General features: G+C 50.7%; 1 protein-coding gene across 2 annotated transcripts in view; it reads right to left on the minus strand.

The window, feature by feature from the left end:
* The window catches only part of LOC142280667 (uncharacterized), a 103,515-nt gene that overhangs the window by 61,416 nt on the left and 30,043 nt on the right, over positions 1-12,056 (minus strand). The window contains exon 3 of one of the 2 annotated variants that reach the window (XM_075332766.1): positions 26-274. The exons of the other annotated variant lie outside the window; for it this stretch is intronic. Within the exon in view, the coding sequence (XP_075188881.1) occupies positions 26-274 (249 nt within the window). The remainder of the gene's footprint in view (positions 1-25; positions 275-12,056) is intronic. 2 annotated transcript variants of the gene reach the window in all.

The following is a 12,056-nucleotide window of genomic DNA, read 5'->3' on the forward strand; positions in this document are numbered from 1 at the left end:
CCTGCAGACCGCCGCTCACACTCACCTCTTCTGCGGGGCACAGTGATGGTGGCGCTACTGTAGGAGACCCGATTACTGGCGACACACTTGAGGATCTGCGGCTCCTTCTGCATGGATACGGTGATGTTCTGCTGGCTGGACACACTTTGACTGCCATTAAACCACTCATACTGCGAGGGAGCGGCGCCATCCGAGGAGCACAAGCACCACAGCCAAACAATGTGCTCCTTAGTCATGTTCCGTATAGAGACATTACACACCCGATCTGTAGAAGCTAAAAGAAGAAGTGGATCAGATCCTGCTCCGCACATGTACTGCGGCCGGCGGACATGGCGGTAATATGCACAGCAGAGCGCGGGACACGGAGCAGAGATCGATGGGGATCGCTGCATTACTGCCATATACACGACGTGCGCTTTATGCCCCGTACAGAGCAAGTGCCGCGGTCCCTGTAGTTTCAGGGGCAGAGTCCATGTAATCAGCTGCAGGCTGCCCGCTACCTTACCGGGGGATATCGCTGACAGAGCCGAGGTTAGGACGGGATCTACCCAGAGTCCATCAGGAAGTCCCCCATCCTGTGAGAGGGAGCCCCCCACTGTGTGACAAGGGGGTCCTCATACCACACAGCGCTCATCTCAAAAAAAGAGCAGAACTCAGGCTTCAAGATTAATGCGTCAAAGTGCGAGCTGCTATACCTGGGAGGGACAAATGTTCAAACTCGGGAGCAGAACCCTTTTGAAGGAATTACAGTGGCCAAGTCATATATCACATACCTGGGAGTTAAAATAGGTAAGGTTCTGGCAACCCTCTATAGTCTAAACTATCCACCCCTTCTGCGCCAAATAGAGTGAGATCTTAAAAGATGGCACGACCTTCCATTGAACCTAATCGGTAGAGTCCACCTAATTAAGATGATGTCGATATCAAAATGAATGTATCATCTCCAAACACTTCCCCTGCTTCTCAAGCATATATATTATAGATATTGTCAGCTGAATAGAGCTTTTTCACACTTCATCTTCATTTATAGGGCTTAAGAAGTTGATGGCATCTAAGGTTCATGGAGGTCTGAGTTTGCCGAACATTCGGGGTTACGATATAGCCTGTTTGACTAGATATATATTGGATTGGATTAAAGGCTCTAGGCATTATTCAGCGTTGGAGCTTGAGAGGGACTATGCACAACCTTGGGATCTGGTGGCATTGCTTCATACTAGGCAGGCCAATCTCCCAGTGAAAGTCAAGCACTCTTCCTTATATAAAGACACGATTGCAGCGTGGAAGGCGTTGAGGAAAAACTACAAATTTCCCCATCAAATATCCAAATACTTGCCTATATGGGGGACTCCGGAGTTTGTGCAGGGGACAAGCAATAAGCTGAAGAGTGGAAGGTGTGGGGCATGAGGACTGCGGCTCATCTCTGGCACACCTCAGAGCCTAGATGGTTGAGTAGAGATGAACGTATAGCGCAGTATGGCCTGGGACCTAACCAAGTAATCCAATATGGCCAAGTGAGGTATAGTATGACTCTGTTACATGATGTGACCCAGGAGGTAGTATTTAACTCTTGATTGTCTGGTAAAGAACTCAATAACTTCATCATCTATCTCTTTTCTTTATGGAGCCATGCGTGATCCATTAACAGGACAGCACCCGGAAGGGTTTTTAAATCTTGGGAGAAACAATTTGAGGACCCGTCTATGGGGGTAACAATTAGGGGAGGGTGGAATGCTCTTCATAAATCAATTTTAAAATGAGCCAATTTAGAATTATGCACAAGGCAATTTATGGTTTTAATCTCCCTCCATCAGCAACAAAGCCAGACAGGCTTACGTACTGCCCCAAGTGTAAGAGTAGTGGAACTGATCTCCTTCACGGGTTGTGGTCCTGCCCCCATTTGAGTCCATTATGGTCACAGATCAAAAGTTGTATACAAAAGGTGTGGGGTCTTGAAGTTCGGCTCTCACCTGGGTTCGCCATTTTTCACCATTGGGAGGAGGGGAACGATACCAAAGGGAAGATGACTAACCCACCCAGACTTCTACATGTGATACTTCTGGCAGCCAAGAGAGCGATATTAAAAAATTGGTTGGAGTCTAGGGTCCCCGCGATTGAAGAGATCTTGGGTCAGCTCATGCATCTTCTTGAAATAGAAGGATTGGATGCAGAAAGGAGGGCGGATAGAATACGACAGCACTTTACCTAATGGAAGACATTCATACTGGCCTATTGTACTCGGGAGGAGATAGTCAGGATTATGTCACCTTTCAAGGACACAGTCTGGTGTCACCCCGAAAAACTGAAGGGTACATTGGATGGCTTGGAGGTGGGGGAGGAAAGGCCGAAAGCTGACTAAAAGGAGAGGGGGAAATAACTGATGTGAGTGGGACTTCTTTATTGTATGTCATTACCGTGTTCACAAGCGTTCAATGGGGGGGGGAGGATAAGAATGACGGGTTACGGGGTCGCTGCCTTCCTTTGCTTTATCTTGCCATGTTACGGTTATTGATTCTAAAGACTGCTATGGAATTTGTGATGATCAAACAGGACAATGTAATGTTTTTGTATTGAATGTACAATGCTGAATTCGCTTATGCCAGTGTTATAGGTTAATGAAAATTTTGAATAAAAATTAAGTAAAAAAAAAAAAAAAAAAAGGAAGAGCAGATGTGAAGATCAGACATAACGCCTCTGCTTCCTCCGGGTCTGACCTTACGAGCGCGGAGACACCTCGGGGCCATTCACACCAAATTATCCAATAATTGGAAACAGTAGCGTAGCACTGGGTGGGCACCATGCTCCGAGGGGGCACTCAAAGCTTGTCAGCTGCGAGCGCTGCAGGGGCAGAGCACAACGGCTTTCCCAGATAACGAAAAAATGGCACAGCCAGGAGCTGCGATCAGGTCATGTCCACGTGTCCGAGCCACAGGAGCCACAGGACAGATACTGACTCCTGAAGGAGAGGGGGACGTGTGACCGGTAATCAGGGAAGGGGGTGTGCTGGCTGTGACAAAAGGGTGTGAAGGGGTGCAGGGCGTTTGACAGAGGGGTAAGTTTTGGTACAGGCTGTATGGGATATAGGGATGCAGGATTTGTGGAATATGGTGTGCAGTGTGGGATATGGGGGTGCAGTGTGGAATATGGGGGTGCAGTGTGGAATATGGGGGTGCAGTGTGGGATATGGGGGTGCAGTGTGGGATATGGGGGTGCAGTGTGGGATATGGGGGTGCAGGCTGTGTGCAATATGGGGATGCAGGATGTGGGGAATAGGAGTACATGGTGCGTGCGATATGGGGGTGCAGGCAGTGTGCAATATGGGGGTGCAGGCACTGTGAGTAAGGGCACCATAAAGGAAGTGAAGATGAGGAATAAGGTAAAAGGTAAAAGCTCCACCGTGGCGCTGTAGATATGAGGAACTTTTACAGTAAAGTGTGGGAGGGGGAATAGGGGCATTCACTCAGTATAGAGAGTGACAGCACATGATGGGAGGCAGCAAGGACAGTGTGAGGACACAGTATGAGAGGAGCAGTATACGAGGGACAGTGTGAGGGCACAGTATGAGAGGAGCAGTATACGAGGGACAGTGTGAGGACACAGTATGAGAGGAACAGTATACGAGGGACAGTGTGAGGACACAGTATGAGAGGAGCAGTATACGAGGGACAGTGTGAGGGCACAGTATGAGAGGAGAAGTATACGAGGGACAGTGTGAGGGCACAGTATGAGAGGAGCAGTATACGAGGGACAGTGTGAGGGCACAGTATGAGAGGAGCAGTATACGAGGGACAGTGTGAGGGCACAGTATGAGAGAAGTATACGAGGGACAGTGTGAGGGCACAGTATGAGGGGAGCAGTATACGAGGGACAGTGTGAGGGCACAGTATGAGAGGAGCAGTATACGAGGGACAGTGTGAGGGCACAGTATGAGAGGAGCAGTATACGAGGGACAGTGTGAGGGCACAGTATGAGAGGAGCAGTATACGAGGGACAGTGTGAGGGCACAGTATGAGAGGAGCAGTATACGAGGGACAGTGTGAGGACACAGTATGAGAGGAACAGTATACGAGGGACAGTGTGAGGGCACAGTATGAGAGGAGCAGTATACGAGGCACAGTGTGAGGACACAGTATGAGAGGAGAAGTATACGAGGGACAGTGTGAGGGCACAGTATGAGAGGAACAGTATACGAGGGACAGTGTGAGGGCACAGTATGAGAGGAGCAGTATACGAGGGACAGTGTGAGGACACAGTATGAGAGGAGCAGTATACGAGGGACAGTGTGAGGGCACAGTATGAGAGGAGACGTATACGAGGGACAGTGTGAGGGCACAGTATGAGAGGAGCAGTATACGAGGGACAGTGTGAGGGCACAGTATGAGGGGAGCAGTATACGAGGGACAGTGTGAGGGCACAGTATGAGAGGAGCAGTATACGAGGGACAGTGTGAGGGCACAGTATGAGAGGAGCAGTATACGAGGGACAGTGTGAGGGCACAGTATGAGAGGAGCAGTATACGAGGGACAGTGTGAGGACACAGTATGAGAGGAGCAGTATACGAGGGACAGTGTGAGGGCACAGTATGAGAGGAGCAGTATACGAGGGACAGTGTGAGGGCACAGTATGAGAGGAGCAGTATACGAGGGAGAGTGTGAGGACACAGTATGAGAGGAGCAGTATACGAGGGACAGTGTGAGGGCACAGTATGAGAGGAGCAGTATACGAGGGACAGTGTGAGGACACAGTATGAGAGGAGCAGTATACGAGGGACAGTCTGAGGGCACAGTATGAGAGGAGCAGTATACGAGGGACAGTGTGAGGGCACAGTATGAGAGGAGCAGTATACGAGGGACAGTGTGAGGACACAGTATGAGAGGAGCAGTATACGAGGGACAGTGTGAGGACACAGTATGAGGGGAGCAGTATACGAGGGACAGTGTGAGGACACAGTATGAGGGGAGCAGTATACGAGGGACAGTGTGAGGGCACAGTATGAGGGGAGCAGTATACGAGGGACAGTGTGAGGACACAGTATGAGAGGAGCAGTATACGAGGGACAATTTGAGGACACAGTATGAGAGGAGCAGTATACAGGTGACAGTGTGAGGGCACAGAATGAGAGGAGCAGTATACGAGGGACAGTGTGAGGACACAGTATGAGAGGAGCAGTATACGAGGGACAGTGTGAGGACACAGTATGAGAGGAGCAGTATACGAGGGACAGTGTGAGGACACAGTATGAGAGGAGCAGTATACGAGGGACAGTGTGAGGGCACAGTATGAGGGGAGCAGTATACGAGGGACAGTGTGAGGACACAGTATGAGAGGAGCAGTATACGAGGGACAGTGTGAGGACACAGTATGAGAGGAGCAGTATACGACGGACAGTGTGAGGACACAGTATGAGAGGAGCAGTATACGAGGGACAGTGTGAGGACACAGTATGAGAGGAGCAGTATACGAGGGACAGTGTGAGGACACAGTATGAGAGGAGCAGTATACGAGGGACAGTGTGAGGGCACAGTATGAGAGGAGCAGTATACGAGGGACAGTGTGAGGGCACAGTATGAGAGGAGCAGTATACGAGGGACAGTGTGAGGACACAGTATGAGAGGAGCAGTATACGAGGGACAGTGTGAGGGCACAGTATGAGAGGGGCAGTATACGAGGGACAGTGTGAGGACACAGTATGAGAGGAGCAGTATACGAGGGACAGTGTGAGGGCACAGTATGAGGAGCAGTATACGAGGGACAGTGTGAGGGCACAGTATGAGAGGAGCAGTATACGAGGGACAGTGTGAGGACACAGTATGAGAGGAGCAGTATACGAGGGACAGTGTGAGGGCACAGTATGAGAGGGGCAGTATACGAGGGACAGTGTGAGGACACACTATGAGAGGAGCAGTATACGAGGGACAGTGTGAGGGCACAGTATGAGAGGAACAGTATAGGAGGGACAGTGTGAGGGCACAGTATGAGAGGAGAAGTATACGAGGGACAGTGTGAGGACACACTATGAGAGGAGCAGTATACGAGGGACAGTGTGAGGACACAGTATGCGAGGAGCAGTATACGAGGGACAGTGTGAGGGCACAGTATGAGAGGGGCAGTATACGAGGGACAGTGTGAGGACACACTATGAGAGGAGCAGTATACGAGGGACAGTGTGAGGGCACACTATGAGAGGAGCAGTATACGAGGGACAGTGTGAGGGCACACTATGAGAGGAGCAGTATACGAGGGACAGTGTGAGGGCACAGTATGAGATGAGCAGTATACGAGGGACAGCGTGAGGACACAGTATGAGGGGAGCAGTATACGAGGGACAGAGTGAGGGCACAGTATGAGAGGAGCAGTATACGAGGGACAGTGTGAGGGCACAGTATGAGGGCACAGTATGAGGGCACAGTATGAGAGGAGCAGTATACGAGGGACAGTGTGAGGGCACAGTATGAGAGGAACAGTATACGAGGGACAGTGTGAGGGCACAGTATGAGAGGAGAAGTATACGAGGGACAGTGTGAGGGCACAGTATGAGAGGAGAAGTATACGAGGGACAGTGTGAGGGCACAGTATGAGAGGAGAAGTATACGAGGGACAGTGTGAGGGCACAGTATGAGAGGAGAAGTATACGAGGGACAGTGTGAGGGCACAGTATGAGAGGAGAAGTATACGAGGGACAGTGTGAGGGCACAGTATGAGAGGAGAAGTATACGAGGGACAGTGTGAGGGCACAGTATGAGAGGAGAAGTATACGAGGGACAGTGTGAGGGCACAGTATGAGAGGAGAAGTATACGAGGGACAGTGTGAGGGCACAGTATGAGAGGAGAAGTATACGAGGGACAGTGTGAGGGCACAGTATGAGAGGAGAAGTATACGAGGGACAGTGTGAGGGCACAGTATGAGAGGAGCAGTATACGAGGGACAGTGTGAGGGCACAGTATGAGAGGAGCAGTATACGAGGGACAGTGTGAGGGCACAGTATGAGAGGAGCAGTATACGAGGGACAGTGTGAGGGCACAGTATGAGAGGAGACGTATACGAGGCACAGTGTGAGGGCACAGTATGAGAGGAGCAGTATACGAGGGACAGTGTGAGGGCACAGTATGAGGGGAGCAGTATACGAGGGACAGTGTGAGGGCACAGTATGAGAGGAGCAGTATACGAGGGACAGTGTGAGGGCACAGTATGAGAGGAGCAGTATACGAGGGACAGTGTGAGGGCACAGTATGAGAGGAGCAGTATACGAGGGACAGTGTGAGGACACAGTATGAGAGGAGCAGTATACGAGGGACAGTGTGAGGGCACAGTATGAGGGGAGCAGTATACGAGGGACAGTGTGAGGGCACAGTATACGAGGGACAGTGAGGGCACAGTATGAGAGGAGCAGTATACGAGGGACAGTGTGAGGGCACAGTATGAGAGGAGCAGTATACGAGGGACAGTGTGAGGGCACAGTATGAGAGGAACAGTATACGAGGGACAGTGTAAGGGCACAGTATGAGAGGAGCAGTATACGAGGGACAATGTGAGGGCACAGTATGAGAGGAGCAGTAAACGAGGGGCAGTGTGAGGGCACAGTATGAGAGGAGCAGTATACGAGGGACAGTGTGAGGGCACAGTATGAGAGGAGCAGTATACGAGGGACAGTGTGAGGGCACAGTATGAGAGGAGCAGTATACGAGGGACAGTGTGAGGGCACAGTATGAGAGGAGCAGTATACGAGGGGCAGTGTGAGGGCACAGTATGAGAGGAGCAGTATACGAGGGACAGTGTGAGGGCACAGTATGAGAGGAGCAGTATACGAGGGACAGTGTGAGGGCACAGTATGAGAGGAGCAGTATACGAGGCACAGTGTGAGGACACAGTATGAGAGGAGAAGTATACGAGGGACAGTGTGAGGGCACAGTATGAGAGGACCAGTATACGAGGGACAGTGTGAGGGCACAGTATGAGAGGAGCAGTATACGAGGGACAGTGTGAGGGCACAGTATGAGAGGAGCAGTATACGAGGGACAGTGTGAGGGCACAGTATGAGAGGAGCAGTATACGAGGCACAGTGTGAGGGCACAGTATGAGAGGAGAAGTATACGAGGGACAGTGTGAGGGCACAGTATGAGAGGAGAAGTATACGAGGGACAGTGTGAGGGCAGAGTATGAGAGGAGAAGTATACGAGGGACAATGTGAGGGCACAGTATGAGAGGAACAGTATACGAGGGACAATGTGAGGGCACAGTATGAGAGGAGCAGTATACGAGGGACAGTGTGAGGACACAGTATGAGAGGAGCAGTATACGAGGGACAGTGTGAGGGCACAGTATGAGAGGAGCAGTATACGAGGGACAGTGAGGGCACAGTATGAAAGGAGCAGTATACGAGGGACAGTGTGAGGACACAGTATGAGAGGAGCAGTATACGAGGGACAGTGTGAGGACACAGTATGAGATGAGCAGTATACGAGGGACAGTGTGAGGACACAGTATGAGAGGGGCAGTATACGAGGGACAGTGTAAGGGCACAGTATGAGAGGAGCAGTATACGAGGGACAGTGTAAGGGCACAGTATGAGAGGAGCAGTACACGAGGGACAGTGTGAGGACACAGTATGAGATGAGCAGTATACGAGGGACAGTGTGAGGGCACAGTATGAGAGGAGAAGTATACGAGGGACAGTGTGAGGACACAGTATGAGAGGAGCAGTATACGAGGGACAGTGTGAGGGCACAGTATGAGAGGAGCAGTATACGAGGGACAGTGTGAGGACACAGTATGAGAGGGGCAGTATACGAGGGACAGTGTAAGGGCACAGTATGAGAGGGGCAGTATACGAGGGACAGTAAGGGCACAGTATGAGAGGAGCAGTATACGAGGGACAGTGTGAGGGCACAGTATGAGAGGAGCAGTATACGAGGGACAGTGTAAGGGCACAGTATGAGAGGAGCAGTATACGAGGGGCAGTGTGAGGGCACAGTATGAGAGGAGCAGTATACGAGGGGCAGTGTGAGGGCACAGTATGAGAGGAACAGTATACGAGGGACAGTGTGAGGACACAGTATGAGAGGAGCAGTATACGAGGGACAGTGTGAGGACACAGTATGAGAGGAGCAGTATACGAGGGACAGTGTGAGGACACAGTATGAGAGGAGCAGTATACGAGGGACAGTGTAAGGGCACAGTATGAGAGGAGCAGTATACGAGGGGCAGTGTGAGGACACAGTATGAGAAGAGCAGTATACGAGGGACAGTGTGAGGACACAGTATGAGAAGAGCAGTATACGAGGGACAGTGTGAGGACACAGTATGAGAGGAGCAGTATACGAGGGACAGTGTGAGGACACAGTATGAGAGGAGCAGTATACGAGGGACAGTGTGAGGACACAGTGAGGGGAGCAGTATACGAGGGACAGTGTGAGGGCACAGTATGAGGGGAGCAGTATACGAGGGACAGTGTGAGGACACAGTATGAGAGGAGCAGTATACGAGGGACAGTGTGAGGACACAGTATGAGAGGAGAAGTATAAGAGGGACAGTGTAAGGGCACAGTATGAGAGGAACAGTATACGAGGGACAGTGTGAGGACACAGTATGAGAGGAGCAGTATACGAGGGACAGTGTGAGGGCACAGTATGAGAGGAGCAGTATACGAAGGACAGTGTGAGGACACAGTATGAGAGGAGAAGTATAAGAGGGACAGTGTAAGGGCACAGTATGAGAGGAACAGTATACGAGGGACAGTGTGAGGACACAGTATGAGAGGAGCAGTATACGAGGGACAGTGTGAGGGCACAGTATGAGAGGAGCAGTATACGAGGGGCAGTGTAAGGGCACAGTATGAGAGGAGCAGTATACGAGGGGCAGTGTGAGGGCACAGTATGAGAGGAGCAGTATACGAGGGACAATGTGAGGGCACAGTATGAGAGGAGCAGTATACGAGGGGCAGTGTGAGGGCACAGTATGAGAGGAGCAGTATACGAGGGACAGTGTGAGGGCACAGTATGAGAGGAGCAGTATACGAGGGACAGTGTGAGGGCACAGTATGAGAGGAGCAGTATACGAGGGGCAGTGTGAGGGCACAGTATGAGAGGAGCAGTATACGAGGGGCAGTGTGAGGGCACAGTATGAGGGGAGCAGTATACGAGGGGCAGTGTGAGGGCACAGTATGAGAGGAGCAGTATACGAGGGACAGTGTGAGGACACAGTATGAAAGGAGCAGTATACGAGGGACAGTGTGAGGACACAGTATGAGAGGAGCAGTATACGAGGGGCAGTGTGAGGACACAGTATGAGAGGAGCAGTATACGAGGGACAGTGTGAGGGCACAGTATGAGAGGAGCAGTATACGAGGGACAGTGTGAGGGCACAGTATGAGAGGAACAGTATACGAGGGACAGTGTGAGGGCACAGTATGAGAGGAGCAGTATACGAGGGACAGTGTGAGGGCACAGTATGAGAGGAACAGTATACGAGGGACAGTGTGAGGGCACAGTATGAGAGGAACAGTATACGAGGGACAGTGTGAGGGCACAGTATGAGAGGAGCAGTATACGAGGGGCAGTGTGAGGGCACAGTATGAGAGGAGCAGTATACGAGGGACAGTGTGAGGGCACAGTATGAGAGGAGCAGTATACGAGGGACAGTGTGAGGGCACAGTATGAGAGGAGCAGTATACGAGGGACAATGTGAGGGCACAGTATGAGAGGAGCAGTATACGAGGGACAATGTGAGGGCACAGTATGAGAGGAGCAGTATACGAGGGACAATGTGAGGGCACAGTATGAGAGGAGCAGTATACGAGGGGCAGTGTGAGGGCACAGTATGAGAGGAGCAGTATACGAGGGACAGTGTGAGGGCACAGTATGAGAGGAGCAGTATACGAGGGACAGTGTGAGGGCACAGTATGAGAGGAGCAGTATACGAGGGACAATGTGAGGGCACAGTATGAGAGGAGCAGTATACGAGGGGCAGTGTGAGGGCACAGTATGAGAGGAGCAGTATACGAGGGGCAGTGTGAGGGCACAGTATGAGAGGAGCAGTATACGAGGGACAGTGTGAGGGCACAGTATGAGAGGAGCAGTATACGAGGGGCAGTGTGAGGGCACAGTATGAGAGGAGCAGTATACGAGGGACAGTGTGAGGGCACAGTATGAGAGGAGCAGTATACGAGGGGCAGTGTGAGGGCACAGTATGAGAGGAGCAGTATACGAGGGGCAGTGTGAGGGCACAGTATGAGAGGAGCAGTATACGAGGGACAGTGTGAGGGCACAGTATGAGAGGAGCAGTATACGAGGGACAGTGTGAGGACACAGTATGAGAGGAGAAGTATACGAGGGGCAGTGTGAGGGCACAGTATGAGAGGAGCAGTATACGAGGGGCAGTGTGAGGGCACAGTATGAGAGGAGCAGTATACGAGGGACAGTGTGAGGACACAGTATGAGAGGAGCAGTATACGAGGGACAGTGTGAGGGCACAGTATGAGAGGAGCAGTATACGAGGGGCAGTGTGAGGGCACAGTATGAGGGAATTGGTTGTGGTATAACCACCATGGACCAACGCAAGGGTTTGAATAGTGCAGTTACCATTCATTGCATATTAATAAATAACACCATGTTCAGGGCATTTTTCTTTTCTTAAATGGAGAGACTCCAAAAAAACCCCCAATGATCCTTGTAGAGAAAAATGTGCTCTTTCAAATGATAACAGAATTAATATATTTTAGGGGGACCCTTTTTGGGAAATTTGACCTAAAAATAGGTAAAATTCGTTTTTTTTTACGTTTTTCATCATATGTGGGTGTGAATATTTCCCCAAATGCATATGCTGTGCCCGTGATATTGCAGCAATGCAAAGTCATGTAGGTGTTTGGTTACAGGGTAAAGCACCAGTTCCTATTGGTTTTTGGTCTTGAGTTATATATGGGCAAAGTTTGGCATAAATTTTATGCGAGGCGTTTTGCAAGCTACTTTGACACAAGATTGCGGCCGAAATATTGTTTTGTCATAGCCGGTAATAATTTTATCACGTTTAGCAGCAAAAGTTGAGCTAGTATGCCAAATTTCAG

Source organism: Anomaloglossus baeobatrachus, chromosome 2 (assembly GCF_048569485.1).
Source record: "Anomaloglossus baeobatrachus isolate aAnoBae1 chromosome 2, aAnoBae1.hap1, whole genome shotgun sequence".
In the NCBI taxonomy this organism is placed as follows: domain Eukaryota; kingdom Metazoa; phylum Chordata; class Amphibia; order Anura; family Aromobatidae; genus Anomaloglossus; species Anomaloglossus baeobatrachus.